The 27691-nt window shown below is 35.4% G+C and overlaps 1 protein-coding gene across 2 annotated transcripts in view; it reads right to left on the bottom strand.

The window, feature by feature from the left end:
- Nucleotides 1–27691, bottom strand: part of LOC121737200 (carbohydrate sulfotransferase 11) — a 74086-nt gene that overhangs the window by 26993 nt on the left and 19402 nt on the right. The window contains exons 2-3 of one of the 2 annotated variants that reach the window (XM_042128798.1): nt 27291–27531; nt 26448–26519 (exon numbers count right to left, since the gene is read on the bottom strand). In XM_042128798.1, the coding sequence (XP_041984732.1) occupies nt 26448–26519; nt 27291–27443 (225 nt within the window). In that variant the 5' untranslated portion in view covers nt 27444–27531. The remainder of the gene's footprint in view (nt 1–26447; nt 26520–27290; nt 27532–27691) is intronic. The other variant, XM_042128799.1, reaches the window with a different exon arrangement.

The raw sequence follows: 27691 nt of genomic DNA on the forward strand, positions 1-27691 counted from the left end.
ATGGTTACTGGAAAGATAGTTGATAAATATAAGTTATGGCGAATGAAAAACACAGGTGTGATAAGCTACAAAAGAATAAAAAAGGCAAAAATAGGTCATCGACTGGAAAGAAGAAAGAAAATTTCCGATAAATGTGTAAGAGCAGTTGTTAATTTCTATGAAGATGATTCTAATAGTAGGCTAGGCGCTGGAAAGAAGGAATTTATAACAAGAAAATCAGAACGAAAACAAAAGCGATACATGCTTGACTCATTACTAGGGTTGTACGAAAAATTCAAACTAGAGAAGAGAAATTTTACACTAAGTTATCAAACTTTTTGCAAACTGCGACCTTTTTGGATTGTCATGCCCAAAGTTGATAAACGTGATACTTGTTTGTGTATAAACCACGCAAACATAGACTTAAAAGTATCTGCTTTATTCAATGCAAAAATTTTAAATTATAACAGCTATCAGAAATTGCTTCAGGAACTATGTTGTGACCGCTATAATGAGAAATGTTTGTCGAGAGACTGTCAAAAGTGTTTTAATAATAATCCTTTTTATAAAGAATTTAATAACATGAGACGTATCAGTTATAAGAAATGGATATCTGAAAAAGCCGACTTCATAGACCCAAAATCCAAAAAGACTCGTCGAGTAACCAAATACGTTAAGAAATCCTTCGATGTGAAACCGCGCGATCTCATTATAGAATTGCAAGATGAGCTAGAGACATTTCTTCGTCACGAAAGAAATATTGTACATCAGTTCAGTGCAATAAAAAAACTTAAAAGTATGCTGACTGAAGAAGATGCTCTCATTCACATGGATTTTTCTGAGAATTATATAACTAAATATTCTCAAGAAATTCAAGCTTTTCACTTTGGCGGTTCACGCACACAAATTAGTTTGCACACGGTTGTAGTATACTTGAAAGACACAACAAAATCTTACTGCACAATTTCTACGAATGTTTCTCATTCTCCAGCTGCTATTTGGGCTCACCTTAATCCAATTTTTAATGCTTTGCCACCTCAAATTAAACACCTGCATTTTTTGAGTGATGGTCCAGTTACTCAGTACAGAAATAAAACCATGTTTTACATTATGGCGACGAAAATATCAAAGAGATTTCCATATGTGCAAAATTTTACTTGGAACTATACGGAAAGTGGCCATGGTAAAGGCGCTCCAGACGGCGTTGGAGCTACCTGCAAGAGGACTGCAGATGCCCTGGTCGCTACTGGAGGTGATGTCGAGAATCTGGAAAAATTTGTAGAAGCCATTGAAAAGAGATGTCCTGCAATTAGTTTGAGCATTATACCAGATGAAGCAATTGAAGAAATGAGCACTGAAATCGATCGAGAAGTAACCAAAATGAAAACTTTCGTTGGCACCCTCAAAGTCCATCAAGTCACTGGAAAATTCTTTAATCCAACAGGAATAAAATCAAATTCTACTGAAATAGTGATGAAAACTTTAAGCTGTTTTTGCGACAATGATTATTGTGTGCACTTTAATATCGGAAAAATAATTTATGAAGACAAGCCAAAACTTAATGTAGAAGATGTGTACACTGATTCAGAATCTGACAATGAGGCTGGACCTAGTTCTGCTGTAGTACAACCATTCAAAACTGGAGATTATATTGTTGTGAAATTGCTTAGCAAAACAAATATGGAATATAGATATGTGAGCATAATTGACAAGATTGATGAAGAAGATGGCGAAATCCGGGTCACATTCCTAAAGCTCTGTGATAATAAAGGCCAATTATTTAGATACGATGCTGATGATGTGTCAGACATTACAATGGACCAAGTGGTACAAAAGCTGTCTAATCCAAACATAGTTTTAAAAGGCAATAGAATATTTTATAAGTTTGATTTACCTGTAGATGTTTTCGAGAAAAAATAAGACTTTAAGTACAATTTTTATTATTTTGCTATATTTTAGAAATTACTAAATATTTTTGAGACTGATTCTGTAGTGTAAGTTTAATTCAAAGTACTGAAAGTATTTTCAAATATGTGATTTAATAAAGTAAATATTAAGATTACAGTGCTAAGTACAATGTTACAGAAAGATAGTTGATTCTTTATTTCTCAGTTACTTAATTCTTAAGCTCCAAAGTTTATGATACTAATAAAACGTTTAATTTCACTACTAAAATTGTATATTTTATTTAAGTTCACAGTCCCCTGGCTTTGGCAACAGTCCCCTGTTTATTTGTTTCAGAAAATACTTAATATTTCCTAAAGTAATGGGAATATTTGTGGTTCATCTTCTGTATATTAATATATAGGCAAATACTTACTTCCTAAAGAAAGTTTATTATATTATGAGCAAAAAAGTAGCTGAGACAGTTTCATTGCATGAGTTGCCCAGTTTACAGAGAAACGCCCATATACAGTACACACCCTAAAGTATTATCACTTATAAGTTTTGTTACACCTTGTAGATCCACCTCTGCATAGTGAGCACCAAACTTGGCAAATTTTGAAATACGCACCGAATCACAAAAAATATTTGAATGGCACGTTTATGACTTTTCTTTTCTCCGAAAAACCTTTCTTTAGAAAAAGGGTACGTTGATACAAAAAGGTTCGCCATCCCTGTCCCATAATGTATAATTCCAGGTACAGGAAAAACAATACAGTTATCCTGATACAAGAAAATATTATAAACTTTAATTGGAACTTTCCAAAGTTATTGTAAAAATATAATAAATATGTTTTTTTTTAATTTAGGGCTAATATATTACGTTTATTTAATTCACAGTTTTTTTTGGTTTTAGTAGCCCTAATTTTTGTTTACTCTATATTTGCGCTAAATTTTACTAAAATAGGTGACGCCGTGACCAAGGGAAATAAGCTATGTCCACATTATGCAATTTCATCTTCATAGCGAGTGCTATGATTTCAACGCGCGTCACGGGCATGCCTCACGTTCGCTGTTGACTGCGCTATAACGCATGCCCTTGATGAACAAAAAAAGGCCCAGTGTGGACAAAGCTATAGAGATTCATTATTATATCTGTGCAAGTTAAAAATCTTCGGAAATTGTTATACTGAGGCCTTCACCGGGACGTCACCGAGAACAAGATGACGGCGCGGCGCCGTAACTATGGCCGTGTGTCCACAGCACAGTGCACATCCGTCACCTGAGCGCAGTGGTAGACACGCAGATAATAACTCCCCCACCGGTTTCGGCCACCCGGTTGTATTGAAACTAGGCCAGCTAATTTTTTATAGTGCCCAAGTGCGTGCGCAGTACCCAATAGCACTCTGTATTCCTCTACTTACTCTCATAACCCAGTGGGACGGAAGACTGACACGACTGGCGAGAGATCAGGTGCAGGACCGACTTTTTACATGCCCATCCTACTCATGGACCATCTTTAACTTATCAGACAATCAGGCGATTAGCCTGCATTGTTCTAACCAAGCTTGGAAATAACATGTTTCCAACGCGGGAATCGACCTCCGAGTATAGATCCATGCTCTAAACCACTGAACCACGCATCAATAGTAAATGTATCGCTATAACGGCGCCGTTATCTCGTTCTCGGTGACGTCCCGGCGACGGCGACGGTGGACAAACGGTCTGACATACTGTTAGCACGTGCGTGACACACATACAGCATACTGTTTATTCGTATTACATAACAAAGACCGGTTTACAGTTTTGATATTCGACAAAATATGCTTTAACTGTTTTCCATAAATTTAGCAAGTAGGTAACTATTACTACTTACGTTTTGGTTTTGATAATTACATTTAAATTGCAAACCAAATTGAGTATAATTATTTCATGTTATTCATAATAAATTATATTCTGCCTTATTTGGTTATGTTTTGTTTTTGCTCGCAAGGTATTTTTATAAGTAACTAGCTGTCCCGGTGAACTTCACGGTGTCACTTTAAAACCTTCCCTGGATTCTACGAATATTTTAAGACTACAATCAGCTCAATCCGTTCAGCGGTTTTCGAGTTTTAGCGCGACTAACACATTTGAAAATCCATTTTTATATACTTATTAGATTTTGTGTTAAGAGTTTATAGTACGGGAGGGGCTCCCGTACTATAAACTCTTAACACAAAATTATGATTGATGATTACAGAACCCTATAACGGAAGCCTAACGAGCTGATTTTTTGTAGATATATTGATAGGTTATTAATTATATAATTTAAGAGTAACATTGTCCTACAAATAAAACAGTCTATATTTTAGGACCTTAAAGTCAAAGTATGAAATCCTTTCTATCTCTGTTAGCTACCACTTTCGAGATTTTTCGCAAATGAAAATGTAGTTCGTCTTATCAAAATGAAGCTTCTCACAAAAAAATTGCTTGATAGTAATAAAAAAAATAAATTGTTCTATGGCTCCCGTACTATACTTTTGATAATTCATAATTTTAATATACTTGCCTCGTAGGCATGCTTTCGATAAAGTACTAAGTACGATACGACAATAACGGTGATTAAAAACTAACTCTAAATCATAACATGGATGAAAAGATTGTTTTTTACATGCGGTTTTTGTTTTTTTCCTGCGTCCATGAATCTCAGAGAAAAAGTATCTAAAGTGTTAAAAAACTGCCTATAAACTACTAAAATAAGATTATTACGATAGAATATGTGTTACTAGCCCTCCTGTTAATTTTTTGCAACTTTCCCCTATAATAAAGTCTATTTACATACTCAGTTACCGTTTTTGTTATAAAAGCGTTAAGTACGCGTTAATTTAACCGTTATAAGAGGCTAATATATCATTAACGTTATGTTTATAGCGCAATATAAACATACAGTACATTAACTCAGCTGTTCCATTGAAATCACAGAGAAAATATATTAATTGTATACGTCAGCGCGACTTGATACTAGATGGTTCTGCGCTCTGACAAGTATTACGTTAGTTACAAAAATATGGTTGCTATAACTTACATACAATAATAATATGGCACAATGTGAAATAGCACTCATATTTTGCCGGATGTATCTCGACTTCGCGTGCAAATAAATATGTTTTTTTTAAATAAGCTGGTAATAGAGATCGCCCAATGGCCGAAATTCGACCTCAAATATAAAATTAAATTGCGTATTGTTACAAATTTTATATTCTCTTTGTTAGGTATAACTTATCATAAATAAAAGAGTACAATTCGTGTGTATAGGCTTGTCAATCAAAATCTCCTAGTGTGTGTGTTGTAGTGTGTGTAATATTTTCTTTGTTAAAAAAATGTATGATAAAAGCCAGTGACGGATTAACCCTTAATCAAATTAAGCAATTGCCTAGGGCAGGGGTCGGCTGACTTACCAATCAGATGAGCCAAATATCAAGTTTGTAGATTTTCCCATACCTTCAAAGAGCCGCTACATAAATTCTAAGTAAGTCTAATAATAATAATTAGAGTCTAATTCGCACACTACAAAGCTACATTTACAGTAAAAAAAAATAGTTACTGATAGATATTTATTACAATAGAACACTCATTAATTTTAATATATGGGCCCATTCGTGCCGAAACATGGCTCTCCATACGTGGGAGAACCATGCTTCGGCACGAATGGGCCGGCTCGACCGGATAAATACCACGTTCTCACAGAAAACCGGCGTGAAACAGCTTGAAGTAATTACTCGTTTTTATTAATTGAAGGCACGACTGTAAATAATTGTCATCAATTAATTTGCTTCTTAATTTACTTTTAATCTGATTCATAGATGAGAATGTTTGCTCACATAACTTATTTATTGAAATTTGAATATGTAGAGCCGAAGATAGATATAATGGCAAATGCTATTTTTTTTTTGTCGTTCCATATTATGTTGGAGGAAGGCTATTCCTTGTATTAGACAGGATTTGCTGTATTTTAGGTAAATTATCGGAGAATTCAGTTGTTTCATATTGTTTAGGTGTTTTATTTATGCTAAAACGGAACAGTTAGGCAGTGAATGAGTGTAAGAGGGCCATATTAATCCTATGGAAGAGCCGCATGCGGCTCGCGAGCTGCTGTCTGCCGATTCCACCAGGGGGCACCAGAAGAGTAAAGGTTCAAAGACCGATTCCAGTTGAGATACGAATAGGGGGGCCCACAGGCATGGATTGCTTAGGGCATCAAGTAGTCTTAATCCGTCACTGAGAAAAGCATAATTTCAAAACAATATTAGCTCGATGCACTCCTTCACCATAATATTTAAACTATAACTGTGCAAAATTTCATTTACCTACGTTTCCGCATTTTTCGTCAATCTCGCTCGCTCGCGTATTAAAATTATGGACATAAACTTAGTTGAAAGTGGTCTACTGTATTAGTTTATACTATGTGTATAGCTTTCTTTTATTTCGCGAGGTTAATGTTCTTTTTAGAGCCTCAATTTCGCAAATTGCTCTCGCAGTGATTTTTTGCCATTCGGAATATTAATCAGTCTGCTCCTTGTGATCAAGAATATAAAATTGCATTAAGCCCATCCCCCGAGCAAACGACCTTGACCATACATTTGCCGCGTTGCCGAGATCGCAACAAAATCCTATTTTTTTACTTATCTTAGTTCAAAATTGACCTAAAAAAAATCAAACAGGGAATATGTAGTTATTGAAATTGACGATCTATTAGCGTGTGTTTCAAATAAAAGTAAGTAATTTGTAAATACTAGGGATACACTGAAAGTATGCTTGAATTTTAATAAATGCTATTATATATTATATATTGCTATTTCTTTGGAAGCTGATATCATGAGTATAATAAACAAAAATAGGAAATTGATAACGGGGAAAGAAATGTTCATATACTGAAGATAATTGCTGTATTTTTATTTTGTAGCTTTCCAATTATGAGTTATAAGGCTCTGAAAACGGCAAATTACGGCATCTCCTAGGAGGAGCGCCTTAAGAGGAGTCCACACCGCCCTTTTTTCCATACAAACGTTGTCCCCTGTTTCCTCCCTGGATAATGCTAGTAGAGTTATAATTTTTTTCCTGAATATCTACGGCCACTAATACAATGTCCCTATGTTTTCTTTTTTTTCATAATTTAATTACTAAATAAGATATGAACGTTCAAAAACCCAAAAAAATGGCCAGATTTTCCGCTGTGTTCAAACATCCAGAGAACAGATTTGGCTAGATTAAACAAAAAAATAAAAGATAGGAACACATCTCAAGCCTTTCTTTAATCTTTAATGAAAAAAGTACTTAAATCGGTTAAGGTTTGGAGAAGGAATCAGGGGACAACTAATCGTTGATTTTCTGGATTTTCAGCAGTTGTCTCTATCGCGTTCTGCGGTATAGGCTTGAGGTAAGGGAGACAGCTATAGATATTACACGTAATTTTTTTTCATTCCTCTAGGCCCTGGTGTATCCTCTTAACTTTTCGCCATCGTTCTATGCGAAAAATATACCATCCTCATCACCTTGATGAGTGGCAGTCTTCCACAGTGCGTTTTTCGCGTAACTTTCTGCCGCGCACTCTAAAACTCTAGAACGAACTGTCTCCAGCAGTTTTCCCGGAACAATACGACCTGCAAACCTTCAAAAAGAAAGTGATATACTTCTTCTTAAAAGGCCGGAAGGCCACAACGCACCTGCAGCTCTTCTAATGCTGTGAGTGTCCATGGGCACGGTAGTTGCTATCCATCAGGTTTGCTCGTTGGCCCCTTATTTTATAAAAAACTAGCTGTCCCGATGAACTTCGTGTCACTTTAAAACCTTCCCTGGACTTCTACGAATATTTTAAGACTAAAATTAGCCCAATCCGTTCAGCCGTTTTCGAGTATTAGCGCGACTAACACATTTAAAAATCCATTTTTATATATAAGAAGAAGACTAGCTGTCCCGGTGAACTTCGTGTCACTTTAAAACCTTCCCTGGACTTCTACGAATATTTTAAGACTAAAATCAGCCAAAGCCGTTTTCGAGTTTTAGCGCGACTAACATATTTGAAAATCCATTTTTATATATAAGATATATAGATTACATAAAGTTAGGTTGCTATCAAACGAAAAACACTACATATTAAAATGTCTATTTGGGTTGAGCAAATATTATGTAGAGCCTACCAATTACCATAATATTGTAGTTTCTGTGTTTTCATTGGAGCTTGATGAAACATTAAACTTTCCGCTTCGTAAGGAGGAGATAACATGATAATATTTCATCCAGGCTTTACTTGATTCCAGGTTAAACTCTTTAAATATAATTAATGTATGTAGGTACTTAATTCTGTGTAAGTATGTATTCTGTCTAATGTATGTAGGTCCCGAAAATATTAAAATTTTGCAATTTTAATATTTTCGAGACGTCATAATATTTTTTAAACTTTAATCCAACTGGCTTACCACTTTAAATGTGGTAAGCCTAACTTAACTTAAATTTTTTTTTAATTTTTAGGCACTATTTTCTTTACTTTTTCTTAGTGTCTCGTTTGAAAGAAAATTCCGATACCATCTTTAATTTCTAAGATTGGTAGTAAAATTGAATAGTAAATGGTGTCAGTATTTCACCGAGAACCGTTAGTTATTATTGGTCTGTTAACCGTTTGTGGTGTTGGTTGTTTTATGTTTGTGGTCTAGGCTTGATCTGCTGCGGTCTTATGTTATTCCTTTTATTTCTTTCATCTCTCTTGCTCATTTTATTTTGATGTCTATATTTAATATTTTTTTATGAAAATTTTCATGTTATTTACTTTTATTCTTGGGTTAAAAGAGGGTTTTCTTCTTCACACATTTTGGCCAGTAAAAATGGAACAAGTATTTTTATAATAACTTTAGTATAATCGCAATGCGCAGTTTAAAGACTTAAACGCACTCAAGTACTCTACTATAATAATTATTATGTTGTAATCGTATTCTTAATCTTATATCCTACTTCCTACTATCCTACTAATCCTACTAATATTATAAAGGCGAAAGTTTGTTTGGATGTATGGATGTGTGGATGTATGGATGTTTGTTACTCTTTCACGCAAAAACTACTGAACGGATTTTAATGAAACTTTACAATAATATAGCTTATACATCAGAATAACACATAGGCTACAATTTTCACCAACTTTCAAAATGGGGGAGGTGTTATGTTCGTTTTCTTATGTTCAACGATTACTCCGCCGTTTGTTAACCGATTTTCAAAAATTTTCTTTTGGTATATAGGGTATCATCCCAATTTGGTACTATATTCACAAAATTGGTGATCTGATGAAAGATGCATAAATAAGTAATCGAGGGAACTCCTCAGAATTTATATGGAAACATGTGGTGACTTCGGTTTCGTGAGAAGTATTCTAAGCATATGCTACCAACAAGTAAGATTGTGCACCGAGGTGAACCTGGTATACCGTGGTTCGGAAGGTGCTGAGAGAACTCCTGATTCTTTATAGATACAAGTTTGGGAGTTTCGGCGTTGTTTTAAGAAGGGAAAGCATATGCTACTATGCAAATTACATTCATTATCATCATCACTATCATTTTATACCCATACATCGTCCCATGGTTATGACTTATGAGTCTATAATGACCCTGTTATGTGTGTGGATGTATGGATGTTTGTTACTCTTTCATGCAAAAACTACTGAACGGATTTTAATGAAACTTTACAATAATATAGCTTATACATCAGAATAACACATAGGCTACAATTTTAACCAACTTTCAAAATGGGGGAGGTGTTATGTTCGTTTTCTTATGTTCAACGATTACTCCGCCGTTTGTTAACCGATTTTCAAAAATTTTCTTTTGGTATATAGGGTATCATCCCAATTTGGTACTATATTCACAAAATTGGTGATCTGATGAAAGATGCATAAATAAGTAATCGAGGGAACTCCTCAGAATTTATATGGAAACATGTGGTGACTTCGGTTTCGTGAGAAGTATTCTAAGCATATGCTACCAACAAGTAAGATTGTGCACCGAGGTGAACCTGGTATACCGTGGTTCGGAAGGTGCTGAGAGAACTCCTGATTCTTTATAGATACAAGTTTGGGAGTTTCGGCGTTGTTTTAAGAAGGGAAAGCATATGCTACTATGCAAATTACATTCATTATCATCATCACTATCATTTTATACCCATACATCGTCCCATGGTTATGACTTATGAGTCTATAATGACCCTGTTATTGGTACTTTTCATAGTCTTTTAGATCGAGACTTGAGTTTGTCAAGCGATAATTGAAAAAAAAACCTATACTTAATATTGCTTAAGAGTATGTTTGCTTGAACTCGCTAAACTCAGGAACTACTGGTCCGATTTAAAAACTTATTTCAGTGTTAGATAGCTAATTTATCGAGTATGACTATAGGCTATATTATATTACACGCTAAGACTAATACAACCGAAGAAACTCAGGAAAATGTGGGAAAAACGGGGGAAATATTAGACATTACGAACTACTGGAGCAATTTTTATGGCAATATTTGGCACAGATATAGAGTAGACCAAGTGAAGGGAGTAGGGACATAAGAGCTATTTTTATGGGAAAATGTACGGTTTCCGTAAAATTCCTAATTTACGCGGGCGAAGCCGCGCGGGTCATCTAGTTTTTTATATAACACGACGTTCCTAGCACTCAAGGAAGACGGTAAAAGTTTTTTTTATAGACGTCTGCGATTAAAAAATAGTTTCTTTTAATAATATTAGTTTCATTTTTTTTGCAAGAAAATCCTATCTTAGGGGTAAATAACTGCGAAATCGGATCAATCGCATCGCAATTTGATTTTTATTATGAGTTTTGCCGCAAATTTTATGTGCTATGCGAGCCCATACCTAAACGCATTTATTCTATAAAATTAAAATATAAATACTAAATTCCTACATAGCTACCCATTTCTATGAAAATGTTAGTAGCTATAATATCGACTACGACAATAGACAGTACAAGTATGTGTGGATTTCCTCATCGGATATGCACCGGATCACGTCGAGGCGGAAGCGGGAAGGTGCAACTCCGGTGCACTCTTTGTTCACTCCAATACACAATATGCTTGTGTAAAGCTAAAGCCTTTCAAATAAGTTGCATAGTTTGGTAACTTCATTCTGTTTGTTGTATTCTCAAACCGCGAAACCGATTGAGAGTAATTTTAGTATAGCTCATGGGCGTATATATATATATATATATATATATATATATATATATATATATATATATATATATATATATATCTCATATTTTTTGCTCTATTATAAATTTCACGTGAGATCAGGTGGAGATAACAGCTAACAATCGTAGACGTTCCGCCATGTAGAGTTCTAAGAGTAACTTAGAATTTAAATAGCTTTTACAAAATATGATTTATTACAATGTGGAACAGCGAGGGTTGTTTGTAGTGTATCTGTATTCCGTACTAATAGTTATATAATTTAAAAGAAATTCGTTCAGCACGCGGGGCGCACATATTTTTCCGGGGTAAAACTATTTTATATCTTTACCTAGGACTCTAATGTTTATTTCATACATTTCTTCCAAATAAACGATGGTTTTTGTGATAACAGATGATATGCGTAAACTATATTGGTAATTTTAGTATAGACGTCTTTTAATCTTTATGAGTTATGACGCATAAATTATTGAAAAACTATAATCCTTTGGCATAAAAATACATCCTATATATCGTGCCCCTCGTAAAGTCGTAAGTCGTACCTACAAAAGTGTAATAAAAGTACATTTTAATATCCTCGACGTTTCTTGAGCCTTGAGGGCCCGCTAACTTTATTGAAGGGACTTTTGACATGCGACAATTTTATCCACGAATGTATTTTTACTTTTCTTCCCTCTTTTGAATTTCCTTTTAATGTGAGGGGCTGAATCTAAAGATGATTTCAACATTTTTTTTTATTTAGTTTTGGAAATGAGGGTAAATTACTTTGTTTGCTCGTTAGACTTTGAAAAATACAACTATAGTTTACACTATACATATTAGTACATATTATACCTACGTATGTATACTAATACCTTATACCACAGTGTAAATACTACTAATATAATAATACTTTAGAGATGAACGCATGTTTGTTTGGTGGTATTTTAAATATTTCCCAAATTGTATTTTGGGAATTCTATGTAAAACTGACCTTTTACACGACATAGACTTCTAGCAAAAAAATGTTCCTGCGACATATTTATATTGCGCACACACACTTAAAAATGTGATACTATACACTTAAAAATGTAATACATCGTATTACAAATGGGATGAAAACGTTTTTTAGGATTAAGATATATCCTACTTCATGCAGTGCTAATGTAAAATGCCGTGACGGCGTCATCAAATTCTACTTAGCGTGTTGTCCCGGCGCGGCCCACTGCCCACTGCCCACTGCCCAGGCAAACATAGTCCAATTAGTGAAGTAGGGACACGGCCGACATACATTCATTATTAACACCTGTTCAAACACTGTATTAGGTGTAGTGTAGTGTACTGTAGGGTAGGAAATACTGTTCCATCTAAATATATATGTATAACTCAAAGTTGACTGACTGACTGACATAGTGATCTATCAATGCCATAAAGTTAATATACCTAGCGGAATAGAGAAACAAAGGCCTGAGCAAGAGAGATGTCAGATCAGTAACACTGCGTGGTAAAAAGAGACGTGTGATACATGACAGCAGCATCCTTTTTTTGACGTCCAGTCGGCACGTGCCGCATAATCTCATAGAAATCATGTTTAATCATGTTTGTGTAAGTGTACGTACACATATTTTTCACACACATGAAAACCAATTTTGGTTACGTTTGACAGCTCGAGATTGTTGCTCTATTCTGCTAGGTATATTAACTTTATGATCAACGCACAGCCCAAACTACTGGACAGGTCGGGCTGAAAGTTGGCATGCTGGTAGATGTTATGACGTAGGTATCCACTAAGAAAGGATTTTGATCAATTCTACCCCCAAGGGGATAAAATAGGGGATGAAAGTTTATATGACACTTTGTCCATTTTAAACCGATCGGGCTGAGGCTTTAATACCTAATTATGGTAAAAACGCCACTTTCGTAGAACGAGGTAAGTGACATGTGACACAGAGAGGTAGAGTTGAGCTAGGGTGGAGTGTGGGCACTGGGCAATTATTGTTCTGCGTTCTATCACTTTTGGTTAGACAAGTTTTTCCCTCTTATATATTTAAATATTAGATGTTGCCCACAACTTCATTGCGCCAAAAATCGTTTATCGCGCGGGAACCGTACATTTTTTCGGGATAACATGTATCCTATGTCCTTTCCCGGGACTGAAAGTATATACATACCAAATTTCAGAAAAATCGGTTCAGCTGTTGCGCGCGTGAAGAGGTAACAGACAGATACACATTCGCATTTATAATATTATTAAATATAGATACATGTTGCCCGCTACTTCATTGTGCTAGCTGTATAATTGGTTGTGCCTAAAAATAAAATATATCTCGTGGGAACTCTACATTTTCCGGGTTGAAAACTATCTGACGTTGACTCAAAGTTACTTCCAAATTTCATACCAATTTTCATCTATGTCGGTTCGGTGGTTTAAAAGAGGAAAGTTTACAGAAAAGCTTACCCATTCGCAATATAAGCTTTTCTTTTTTAACGTTTTTCCCTTCCTTTTCTTTTTACATTCACTGCTAGAATAGCATAGTTGCATCAATCGAAGCATAATAATCTAAGACTGCACATCAAAAACTACTTAGTAGATCGTCGTGAGATCCCATTGTTTAGTGACCCACTGAGACAATGCGGCTGTGTCATTAGTTCACGTGTCAGCCATTGCGAAGGTGATGGAGATTGAAGTCAGGGCCCATACCACGAAACGGTTTTGAGACTCAAACAATCGTACGAAAATGTTGCGTTTTCTTACGCCGGTTCTTCTCGCCGGGTTAGTTCCCGAACCGGTGGTAGGCATCTGTGTAGCCCCGACGTTCAGAGAATATTTGAAAAAATTTATTCTGAATAAAAATTTTTGAGTTTGAGTTGAGTTTGAGGACATATTTTATTCTGGAAAACTGTTCATTCGCGTGCCATAAACGAAATTTGGCGCATCAGAGTTGCGAGCGTCATCTAATCTACAGGGTGTAACAAAAATAAGTGATAATACTTTAGGGTGTGTACGTGTTCCTTATAGAGAGTTCACTGTGAAAGTAGCAGTGCTGAAAGACCAAAAAAATTTTTCACTTTTGTATGAAGAAACTCGTGACGCTCTTGCCCTTGCCCATACAAAACTGAAAAAAAAAATTCAACTTTCAGAGCTGTTACTTTCACAGTGAACTCTCTACAAGGAACACGTACACACCCTAAAGTATTATCACTTATTTTTGTTACACACTGTATATCCATACTAATATTATAAATGCGAAAGTGTGTCTGTATGTCTGTCAGTCTGTCACCTCTTCTCGCTCAAACCGCTGAGCCGATTTTGCTGAAATTTGGTATGGAGATGCTTTGGGTCCCGGGAAAGGACATAGGGTACTTCATTCTGGAAAACTGTACAATTCGCGCGCGATCGAACTTTGGTGCAGCGGTGTTGCGTTACTAATCTGAAATAATTTCCCATCTACGACGGCGATTGTGCATAATATTAAGCAGATTCACAGTTATGTTGGCAATCATGGCTATTCCATCGTAACCCAACGTTAACAAAATATGGTTTATTATGGATGCAGGTCGTTGCTCGGTTACTGTTATATCAATACTGTATTTTGACTCCTGCTAACTCTGCTAATCGATAAAACAATACCGACCGACACGCACACGGCACATCATTAGAATAAGCTAAAACAGAAACGATACCAGTCAGGTCGATCCAGACGCAGCGCGATATTTTTAAATGGCAAATAAAAAATGAACTTTAAAAGACTATAGGTAGTCTTTTTTAACCGACTTTAATTATTATAATATTATGTATAAGTAATTTACAAATTGAATTCTCAGTTACATACAATTTTGAAGTCGGTTTTATCAGAAAAAAAAAGTAAAAAAATAAAATTTTGGTGCGATCTCAGCAACGCGGCAAATGTATGGTCAAGGTCGTTTGCTTAGGGCCTTAATGTAAGACAATAAGAATTAAGAATCGACCTACGGTTTACGCCTAAGCATATAATTATAACACGTGGTGTGTCATAATCTCTATGACGTCAGGCTGATTGATAAGTTGTATTGATGGGGGTCAGACCCACCTGCTGCGATTATGGGAGTTAGATTAATAGAGTGAGAGAAAGATGAAGTGAATTGGACCCTAATGAGGAAGCTAATAAGTACTTTATCGTAGTTTATCGTCAATGTTGATTAAGTTATATTTTTTATGATGTTTGTCTGACTAATTTATGATAACATGTTTTATCCAGGATTAATTTGATTATTTATTTTAATATTTTCATCACTTAAAATGTTAACTCTTGATAGTTTAACCATAATATTATAGATACGTGGGACTTAGGAGTTGAAGGCGTTGCGAGCCGAATCATGGCAAGATGTCGCACAGGATCGGAAGAAATGGCATGTACTTGTGTCAGAACTCAGATGCCAAGACTCAATTTGGGTCGCTGCGCCGCAGTAAGTAAGTAAGGACTTAGGAGTCAAGGCATAGGACAGTTTTATTGAAGTAAATCATCACCATCATATTATGCTAAGTACTCACATGCGGTTTTGCTAGATAGTTTTACTCCAAATCGAGTAATAAGTAATTACTGTGTGGACCGCAAAACATGGCAAAACTCACAGCTCGAAGGCTCGTATCGAGCCACTTGAAGGCTCGATGGAATTAAATATATCGATTTAGAATATAAAACTATCGAGCAATGCTGTGTGCGAATCTGTAGACGAAATCCCGAGCCGCGGGTTTTGCTCGACGTTATTGCTCGATCGAGCATAAAAGTTAAAACCATGAGAGTTGAGACGTACCTATGAAAAAATATCGCTGTAGAAATTTTGTGTCTCATCTCGTAGTTCGTAGTTTGGACCGTATCCATACTAATATTATAGATGCGAAAGTGTGTCTGTCTGTTACGTCTTCACACTTAAACCGCCGAACCGATTTTGCTGAAATTTGGTATGGAGATACTTTCAGTCCCGGGGAAGGACATAGGATACATGTTATCCCGGAAAAATATACGGTTCCCACGCTATAATGAATTTTGGCGCGGTCATCATGTCGTCTAGTCTCTAGTTATTCATATTTTTATAATGCCATAGTAAGTATGTCTTACAAAATGACAAAATGACGAAAATTTTTAGACACACTTTCGTGTCTCATCGAACCATTTGAACCATATTACACAATAACTCCTAAACCTAAATAGTGTACTATGGAGTATTCACGAGGTTTCGTGAGGTCGAGCGTGCCGCGGTTTTTGTGCCGGTAACTGTATGCTGCGATATCCAAGTACAGTCACGACTCGCTAAATGTAGAGAGTAGAGACTAATTAACCGACTTCCAAAAAACGAGGAGGTTATATGTTCGGCTGTGGATATATTTTTTTTTATTTTTTTTTATTTTTGTCTTTTATACAGTTCATTGGTATTTGGTAGGTATATGATTTAAGATTTTCGATTGAATTATTCAAAGTTAGCAACATAAACATCCAGCAAGCTTACTACTTAATATGAGCAAATTCCTGAAAATATATTGGAACGAAGTTCCTTATCGCGCGTCCGGCGTAAAGGAGGCTAGACAGAACGATATTTCAACGTAAGGCGATGATAGTATTCCTGTGCGTCAAAAAGATGGCGTTTTTTTAAATTTTTTTTAGTGTGTCTAAAAATTATGTATACTTATAGGTTTTTGGAATATAAGAAATAATTTCGTTCCATTCGGGTGTCCCTTGACACCTCTCAAGATTTTTTATTAGTACTTATAAAAAAGTACACGATGAATAATAGACGAAGGGGATATTGTCAAAGGAAAACGGTAAGTTTGTGCCTTAAGAGGATATACCAGGGGCGAGAGAAATTGAAAATAGGTATTTGAAAATGTATTGCTGTCTCACCAATCTCAAGTCTCCCATCGCAGAGCGTGATAGAGACAACACGACAAAAGTTCTAATAAAAGAACAGAAAATCTTCGATTCGTTGTCTGCTGATTCCTTCTCCAAAACTTAACCGATTTATGTACTTTTTTCATTAAGAATTAAAGCAAGGCTTGAGCTGTGTTCCTATGTTTTACTTTTTTGGTATATTTTAGCCAGTTTTGTTTTCTGGGTGTTTGAACACAGAGGAAAATCTTGCCATTTTTTGGGTTTTTGGACGTTCTTATCTTTTTTAAAAATAAAATTATGAAAAAAAAGAAAACATAGGGACATGCTAATAGTGGCCATAGATATTCAGGAAAAAAATCATAGCTCTACTGGCATTATCCAGGGAGGAAACAGGGGACAGCGTTTGTATGGAAAAACGGAGGTGTGGACTCTTCTTAAATCTGTCAGTATTTCTATTTTCTTGCTTTTAGTGAAGCTTCTTCCCAGACCGGTAGGCAATGAGCAACATTGTAGACTCGATGTTCAAAAAGTGTATCAAGATACCAGATAATTTCGAATATAAAATGATTTAAATTTTTAATTTCTCTGATTTCTCATGTGATGTTCCCTAAATTCCTCTACTTAAAGGTCTCTTTATAGCGTTATAGCTTTAAATCATTATAAGTAGTTTATTTATAATTTATATGTAGGTAGTACATATAAATTTAAAATTAAAAAACACGAAAATATAATGAACCGCCCAGAAGTCTAATTGGCTGGATCCATAGAGATATTAAACGAATATTGTTTCTGATATCTGTGGCTGGATCAAAACTAGATGGCTGCAGCGTTTTTTTACCATAAAATAATATAGTAATAAATCATATCCAAACTTCATATCGTTCAATATGGAAAGCCCCAAATTTCGTATATAACATGTAACCTTGGAGTTGGAGCTGATAATTTATTATCGGTAGATATATGTTAGTATGTGTCACAATATTATCGATTTCATAGATTAAACACAAACCAAATTAAGCGCATGTGTATTTCCATACTTACTTTAATATTATAGATGCAAAATTGGGTCTGTGTGTTACCTCTTCACGCCCAAACCGTTGAACTGATTTTGCTGAAAATTGGTATTTTTAGGGTTCCGTACCCAAAGGGTAAAAACGGGACCCTATTACTAACTACTAAGACTTCGATGTCTGTCCGTCTGTCTGTCTGTCTCCAGGCTGTAACTCAATAAACGCTATAGCTAGACTTCTGAAATTTTCACAGATTGTGTATTTCTGTTGCCGCTATAACAACAAATACTAAAAACAAAATTAAATTAATATTTAAGGGGGGCTCCCATACAACAAGCGTTATTTTTTTTGGCCTTCTTTGCTTGTAATCAATAATGGCAACAGCTAGGCACATTTTCATAACAGCCTTAGTTATATGTCTACTTTAATAATTAATAATAATATTTAAATAAAATCAAAATTAAAGGGGGGCTCCCATTCGAAAACACAATTTTTGGCTTATTTTTCGTCTATGACGGTACGGAACACTTCGCGCGCGAGTCCGACTCGCACTTGGCCGATCATTGTTTTTTATTACTTACAGTCTTTTTATTACTTAGAGTCCTGGGAAAGGGCTGAAAATGTACGGTTCCCGCGCAATAAACGTATTTTGGCACAACGGATTTGCGGTTCTCATAATTATTATAGTAATCTATTTTTCCTTTTCTATTAAAGAGCCTTTTATATGAAGTTGAATTATTGGTGTTCTGAATTCGCACGTACCTTCATAGCGGAAATTCGGTTACTCAAAACTTCTCAAAAGTCTTAATGTATGGTAAGTTTTGTAATTACAGCTATTAAATAAAAACATAAGTATTGTATTCATTAAAATAATGTAATTTTTAATACTTATTGCCGTTCTAAATGACTGATTTGCATAAAATATTAACATTTTTTCGTACAACTACTTACTATTAGAATTCCTTAAGACTTTGAATATAGTCTCAATTTACGAACTAATACAGCGAGGCCGCTTTGTTAATTGTTTACAGGCGCGGCGCTTGATGCACATTGCACACATACGTAAAAATACGCTGCTTCACAGTTCGCACAGTAGCTTACTTTCACTCACACATACGTAAAAATATGCTACTTCACACACTAGCTTAGTTTGACTCACACATACGTAAAACTAGGCTACTTCGCACAGTAGTATAGTTCGACTCACATAAACGTAAATCTACGCTACCTCGTACACTAGCTTAGTTTGACTCATACGTTATACGTAAAACTACGCTACTTTGCACACTAGCTTAGTTTGACTCACACATACGTAAAACTACGCTATTTCGCACACTAGCTTAGTTTGACTCACACATGCGTAAAACTACGCTACTTCGCACAGTAGCTTACTTTGACCTACTAATATATATTCTGTGCTTTGACTCACACATACGTAAAACTACGCTATTTCGCACACTAGCTTAGTTTGACTCACACATGCGTAAAACTACGCTACTTCGCACAGTAGCTTACTTTGACCTACTAATATATATTCTGTGCTTTGACTCACACATACGTAAAACTACGCTATTTCGCACACTAGCTTAGTTTGACTCACACATGCGTAAAACTACGCTACTTCGCACAGTAGTTTACTTTGACCTACTAATATATATTCTGTGCTTTGACTCACACATACGTAAAACTACGCTATTTCGCACACTAGCTTAGTTTGACTCACACATGCGTAAAACTACGCTACTTCGCACAGTAGCTTACTTTGACCTACTAATATATATTATGTGCTTTGACTCACACATACGTAAAGCTACGCTATTTCGCACACTAGCTTAGTTTGACTCACACATGCGTAAAACTACGCTACTTCGCACAGTAGCTTACTTTGACCTACTAATATATATTCTGTGCTTTGACTCACACATACGTAAAACTACGCTATTTCGCACACTAGCTTAGTTTGACTCACACATGCGTAAAACTACGCTACTTCGCACAGTAGCTTACTTTGACCTACTAATATATATTCTGTGCCAAAGCACTCACACATACGTAAAGCTACGCTATTTCGCACACTAGCTTAGTTTGACTCACACATGCGTAAAACTACGCTACTTCGCACAGTAGCTTACTTTGACCTACTAATATATATTCTGTGCTTTGACTCACACATACGTAAAGCTACGCTATTTCGCACACTAGCTTAGTTTGACTCACACATACGTAAAACTACGCTTCTTCGCACAGAAGAGTAGTTTGACTCACACATGAATGTAAATCCTACTTTGTCGTACCAAATCTATTATTTTTATTCGGTCTGACAAAATATTCAGTACCATTAGCAACTTTATTGCGCTGAAATCTTCCTGAAATTCGTTGTTTATTACGCAAAGCCGCGTGTTTTTTCATGGTAAAGTCCATTTTCCAGGTATCTCCGTACCAAATTTCATTAAAATCGGTCCGATAAATACACACTTTCGTATTTCTTAAATTAGGAATGTAGATTTTCTTCCTATTTCCTGCGGGGCTAATATGGTCACATTTAGCAATTCCTCTCAATCAATTCAGCAAATGAAATGTCAAAACTGTTAAACTGACGAATGTCGAATTAGTACGAACATAAAGCTAATATACCTAGCGGAATAGAGAAACAAAGGCCTGAGTAAGAGAGATGTCACTATCAGTAACACTGCGTGGTAAAAAGAGACGTGTGATACATGACAGCAGCACTATTTTTTTGACGTCCATTCGGCACGTGCCGCACGTTGACAATTTAATCTCATAGAATTCATGTTCAATCATGCTTGTGTAAGTGTATACGTACACATATTTTTCACACAGATGAGAACTTATTTTGGTTACGTTTGACAGCTCGAGATTGTTGCTCTATTCCGCTAGGTATATTAACTTTATGAGTACGAATTACTAGACATGAATTGTAAGCAGAGTGACCATTTTCCGATATTAAAAAAATCTTCTTTGATTCTCCAAAGCGACCATTCTAGCCCCGCCGTGTTATATTAAATTCTTGCCTCTATTAAGGCTAGGCGCAGACTTGTCCTTTGTGATTCTAATTGCGTTTGGAATACCGTTGGTTGTACCTTTTGTGTAACAAGCACCGTTACTTGTTGACCTGGGGTTACGCTGTGAATATTGTAACAGTATGCTGGCAAACTATTGTCAGACATGACCAATATACAGAATGTACAAAACTAAGTGATAATACTTTAGGGTGTGTTTGGGCCCCCGTCCCGTGTATAGAGTTCAATAAAAGATTCTGTGAAGCTTGAATATAATATTTTCAACGCTGCGTAACTTAACGATAACGAATATCATACATTTTGTAGAATCATTTCTTCTTCTTCTTTTTTAAAATGGCTCCATAATGGCTCCATGGTTACTACCCGTACTTTATTATAAAGTATTGTACGTTATTTCAGGCAATTGTACTTTTACTTTACGAAAATAATAAAGTACGCAAAAATACTTTATTTACGTACGTATCACCTATCTCTCGAGTTTTAAAGAAACTAACAAAGTACAGAATGTTTTATACAGATAATTTTATAAATTGTATTTTTATACTGTGTACTGTTTTTTTCTCACCTAAAGTAGCCAATGTACTTTATTTGCAAAAAATGAAGGTGGCAACCCTAATAGTGATATACGAATGAAATTCGATATCTTTTGATTATGTTTATAGGGCCTAGGCACTATTGGAAATTCCAGCAGCCTGCCTAATGCCCGGTGCTTACCCTACTGTTTAAGATTTTCAATAATAGAACGTCTATACTCCACTCGGGCTAACTTGTCGCTAGCGGTCATTGACTTCCTGTCAAAAACTTGTCATTTTCCATATAAAACCACGATTGACAATATCTGACACTTCATTGTCAATCGCGGTTTATGTGGAAAATTACAAGTTTTTGACAGGAAGTCAATGACCGCTAGCGACAAGTTAGCCCGAGTGGAGTATAGTTTACAATACGAAATGTATTCGTGTTTACAGTCGCAGTATCCGGCCGCGCACTAAATGGTACGTTATAAATTAAACTCAATTGTTGCAACAAAGTATGAGTTTGGCCTTTATATATTGTAAATAAGTACTTATATATACCGTTGTCCGTTTACAGTTAATTTTACCTATGATAAGACTTTTACAACAATGTAAAGGTGCGTCCAGAGCAATTGATTATGAGCGTGAAAACTGACATTTCAGAAGTATGTGTAAGCATACAGTATTTGTGTAGACTCTATCCATGCTCGATTCATCCATCCATCAATCTACCCATCCCAACACCAAGATCGGCCACAGTCACGTGGCCCGTCACGTTTATCTGAACACGCCCTAAGGATCGCTCTAGTTACGCAAAAACTCCGAGGCAAATTCATTATGACCACAGTTTTATTAGTAATATGGTTGTAAAGATTAATAGATTTTCTAATCTCTACTGATTAAATCTATTCATTACCTCGATCGTGGAAAAACCAGACACAATAGCTTATCTATTGTTATCGCGGTCGCCCGCGCCGGTGACCACTTGGGGCTTGAGCCTTGAGGCATTATTATTCTACGCTGTGGTCGAGACAAAATAATTATGACACGCTGTAATGATTATACTAGAGTTCAAACATGTATAGGATCAGACATTATCACAACTCTTCATACAAAAAAGTAACGCATTGAACGTCAATGTCATAAATGTCTAATTGGCCCCAAACAAGTGGGACCTTTCAGGTAACTACGAACTTTAACGTTTTGCCACATATCTCTATCATAATATAGAAAGACATGATACTATTGTGTCTTTCAATCAACAAGTCCTCGTTGACTACGGAACCCTAACCAGCAGATTTTTTGTATATTGATAGGTTATATATCTTAATATATATATTTCTTGTGTGCGTGTGTATGTGACTGAACTCCTCCTAAACGACTGGACCAATTTTGATGAAATTTTTTGTGTGTGTTCGTGGAGATTCGAGAATGGTTTAGATTTACAGTTTGGTCTACTGGAAAATGTTTTTTCAATTAATTTCTTATTTATAAGGAGTTGTTGATTTTGGAATGTTTTACATTAGATCCGGCGGACGGCGCTATCATCGCATTCAATATTATTCTATTTCAATTTTAGTTTGTCCTGACAGATGGTGCTACGATTAATTTGAAAAAAATTTTGTTATTCAATTCATGTGCTGATTAAAATATTAAATAAATAACACATAGGCTACAATTTTAACCGACTTTCAAAATGGGGGAGGTGTTATGTTCGTTTTCTTATATTCAACGATTACTCCGCCGTTTGTTAACCGATTTTCAAAATTTTTCTTTTGGTATATAGGGTATCATCCCAATTTGGTGTTATATTCAGAAAAGTGGTGATCTGATGAAGGATCCATAAGTAATCGAGGGAACTCCTCAAAACTTATAGGGAAACATATGGTGACTTCGGTTTCGTGAGAAGTATTCTAAGCATATGCTACCAACAAGTAAGATTTTGCACCGAGATATACCTGGTATACCGTGGTTCGGAAGGTGCTGAGAGAATTCCTGATTCTTTATAGATACAAGTTTGGGAGTTTCGGCGTTGTTTTAAGAACAGAAAGCATATGCTACTATGCAAATTACATTCTTCATCATCATCATCATCATCATCACTACCATATTATACCATTTCATAGTCTTTTAGATCGAGACTCGAGTTTGTCAAGCGATAATTAAAAAAAATCTATATCTACCTAATATTATAAACCTGAAGAGTATGTTTGCTTGAACGCGTCAATCTCAGAAACTACAGGTCCGATTTAAAAACTTATCTCAGTGTTAGATAGATCATTTATCGAGTAAGACTCATCATTTATCGAGAAGGTTATATTATATTATTACTCTAAGACTAATACGACAGAAGAAACTCAGGAAAATGTGGGAAAAACGGGGGAAATATTTTTTATGGGAAAATGTACCAACGGATTCTGTGAAATTTCTAATTTACGCGGGCGAAGCCGCGCGGGACATCTAGTAGTTATATATAATTCAAGAGTAACATTGTCCTATAAATAGAACAACCCATATTTTAGGACCATCAAATCGAAATATTAAATCCTTTCTATCTCTGTTAGCTACCACTTTCGAGATTTTTCGCAAAGGAAATTGTTGTTCGTCTTATCAAAATGCTGCTACTCACGAAAAATTGGCTTGATAGTAATAAAAAAAATGTTCTAAGGAACATGTACCATAGCCCTATAAAATATTATGTCGATGTTGATTGTTGACCTTATACATGGGCGTACCCAGGCTCTGGGCCAGGGGGGGGCAAATTACCCAGGTTCTGGTGCCAGGGGGGGGGGGGGGCGCGCAAATCACCCAGGTTCTGGGCCAGGGGGGGGCAAATCAGATTTTTCATAAGCTAGGTGTTTATAAAGAATATTATAATTTTTAGTTGTAAAAATATTGTAATAATGCAAACAAATGGCAAAAATTCGTTCTTAATTTTTAATTTTTATAGATAAAAGTACTAGATAATATACTTAGTAGGAACGTCAACATAATCCAGGGGGGGGGCAGCTGCCCCCCCCCCCCCCCTCGGTACGCCTATGACCTTATATATTTTTAGCAGATTCCTCAATATGTTCAATAGAAAGTTTTATTGACTATTGAGTTTGCATATTGCGATATTTGACGTACATAAATTAGACAGCGCGGCGTTGACAAACATTGATACTTGTTTGCAAACTGCAACTTCATTAACACATCTTGATATATTTTGTATTATGTAATAGCCTTAAGGTTTTGTTGCGTCATAAGGGCGATAACTTGTTATAATGGACAGACGTCCGTCTGTATAATATATTATTATATATAAAATTCTCGTGTCACCGTGCTCCTCTGAAACGGCTTTACTGATTTTTACCAAATTTTATATGCATATTCAGTAAGGTCTGAGAATCGGCTACTGGGTACTTTTTATATCGAGAAGTGATTTGATGAATAAATAATAGTAAATTATTACAACTCGAGACTGACGGCGACCATTGTCTGTGCGACGGGATAGCGATGGACGTTGCCATGGTGACATACTTATTTAGTCACTTCAATAAAATAATACGGCCGAAATACTTTATATATGGCAAAGAAACGTTTGCCGGGACAGCTAGTATTATTATATAATTTCCGTTGTCTTTAGGATTACCGATCCTTATGTGAGTAATACTTGAACAAGTTACATGGTTTCCTTTTTTGATACTTGGCAAACATTATTATCAGTGTGTCACAATATTTGACGAGTGTTAGAGTTTTTATAATCCTACAAGGATGTTTTGGCTCGTGGCCGAAATCAGAAGTCAGAACCGCCATCTTGTAAAACTAAAATGCAAGAAATAAGCTATAATCACGCTATGCTATGCATAATTTTGTATATTAATATTAATATGCAAAATTATGAATTGTCGCCGCGCCGGTGTAAAATGTTAAATGACAGTTGACAATGTCATCTATGTGCCACAAGATTAATTGTCTTCTTTAATTTTGTAAATTTTACACCTGCTGTGAAATTTTACACTTTCCTTTTATTACGGTTATGACAAGATACAAAGCTCTTAACATAAGTAATCAAAATGTCTTAATTTAGAAAATAAAAATAAATAATAACCACCACCAACCCTTTACCCGAAGAAAATAGATGTATAGCACTTAGGGTCAGTCACACTGAAACGAGGCTAAACGATGCATAAAAGTAATACAAAATATAAATGTCAAATGGCGTGACTTGACATTGTCAATTTTGTATTCAATCAATATGCCTCGCCTCGCGATGTCTCTCGTCTCCTTTCGGTGTGACTGACGCTATTTTAACATTAATTAGCAACTTCACAATAAGCTAATTCCGTCATAGGATGTTTGTTCTAAACAGATTATAATTACAAATCTAATTTTGGGTGTGTTGCGTATCACATCACTGAAGCTTCTAATAAACGACACAATATTCACAGACAATTTGCAGGATCGTGCAGAGTCGTCTTTAGACCTTTGTTAGTGGACACCACACCGGACCAAATATTTGAACATTTGAACGCCAAGATCGAATAAGAAGTGTAAATTATTGTAACGTTAAAAGTCATGACAAATAAATGTTGAAATTATTAAAAATTTTAACACTTTTTAATGTTTTTGTTAGGTGCAACCAAAACACTATAGAGTATATTATATACATCTTAAGGAATATCTTTTTTCCTATTTCATAGGGATATACTGTATACATTTAAATTTTAATTGAAACCTAATTGTATTTTACGTGTAAAAGGAACTTAAACTACATTTAGCTTGTTATGCTGACATTGCTGCTCGTCAGCAAATAAAAAAAAAGAGACAACTTTACCTGTGTTTTTTAATTTAGGCGAATGTTTAAGCAATAATAATTGTTCAAATATTTGGCAATCGGCATCGACCAAGCTGTGCAACGTGGTTAGCCTCATGTCATTTGACAATGACAATGTTAATTTTGACAAGGTTAATTTACCTGCGTCCGAACAACGGGAGTTGTTGCATATGCGGGCGCATAAAATGTGCCGTTTATTTTATAGAAGTCGCTCTGGAAAAGAATACATTCATTATATTTCAGCCCCATTTTCGCCGATTGATGGGGAGAATTACCGTGTAAAAAAAAACGAAAAAAAAAATTTGGTCGGTTGTAAAAATTTCGGTGTAAAAGAATAATTTAAAAAATAAAAAAAAATTTAATTTTGTAGAAAAATTGCTCTACTTCGGTTTAGTTTTGATCTGTACACTGTAGGTTTATAATTCAGTAGCAAAAGCCGGTTCTTTTTCAGACAGCCTTAGGCTGTTTAATAGGTAGGCTATGAAATATTTTCAAAATGTAAGCAGCTTATTATACGAGTAGTTATGATGTGATTATTTTTAACCGAAACCACTATTATATTCAAATATATATTGTACTGAGTATCATTAAAAAACCTCCTTATTGACTGACAGATTAAACAAAAAGCTTCAAACTCTTGACATTTGTAAAGCTTGACCTTTAGACTTTTATTTTCTGTTTCGTCGGCCCTACCAGTGTTCCTAAAGTGGTTATGATCCTACGTGAATGGCTAAAGTGTTAGTATAATGTATTTACAACAGTGTTACTATGTAATTAATAAACTATAACTAGAAAAAACCTCGTGTTTTCTACATACGGGTGTTAATTATATTTTGTTATAAACTTTTTATCCTTCATAAAAACATAACGGATACTTTTAAGATAAAAAAAGTCAGTACAACAAAAAAAAAACACTTGTAAACTTCATTTAAAAAAAAAATCAACTCGAAAAAAAGAACTAAAAGTGTAGTTACACTTATTTACCTCTTGGTAGAACACTCGTTTTGTACTGTAAGTGAAGTTGTATTGCTGGTCTGCCACCATGAGCAGGATGGTGAAGGGTAGGAGGAAGGCTGCAGCCACCAGAAAGGCCACACACCTCCCCACCCGCATCATACTAAGGTTCCTTCTCCCCATATTCACTTTCTGCACTCACACTTCACTTTCAACATCACTTTTGACTTACACTTTAGTTTCTTACATTTTCTTATTAGGTTGCTTGTATCTGAAAGAAAATAAATGTATTTAGTAACATTGCACTCGAATGAACTCTTTGAAATAATTGATCTTTTAGATAAGTTTTATAATCAGTCAAAAGAGCTATTAAATTTAATAACTGTCATTTTTAGTTTGTTTTTGTAATGTATTCAGTCACGAACACAATA

Source organism: Aricia agestis, chromosome 20, assembly GCF_905147365.1.
Source record: "Aricia agestis chromosome 20, ilAriAges1.1, whole genome shotgun sequence".
Lineage (NCBI taxonomy): Eukaryota > Metazoa > Arthropoda > Insecta > Lepidoptera > Lycaenidae > Aricia > Aricia agestis.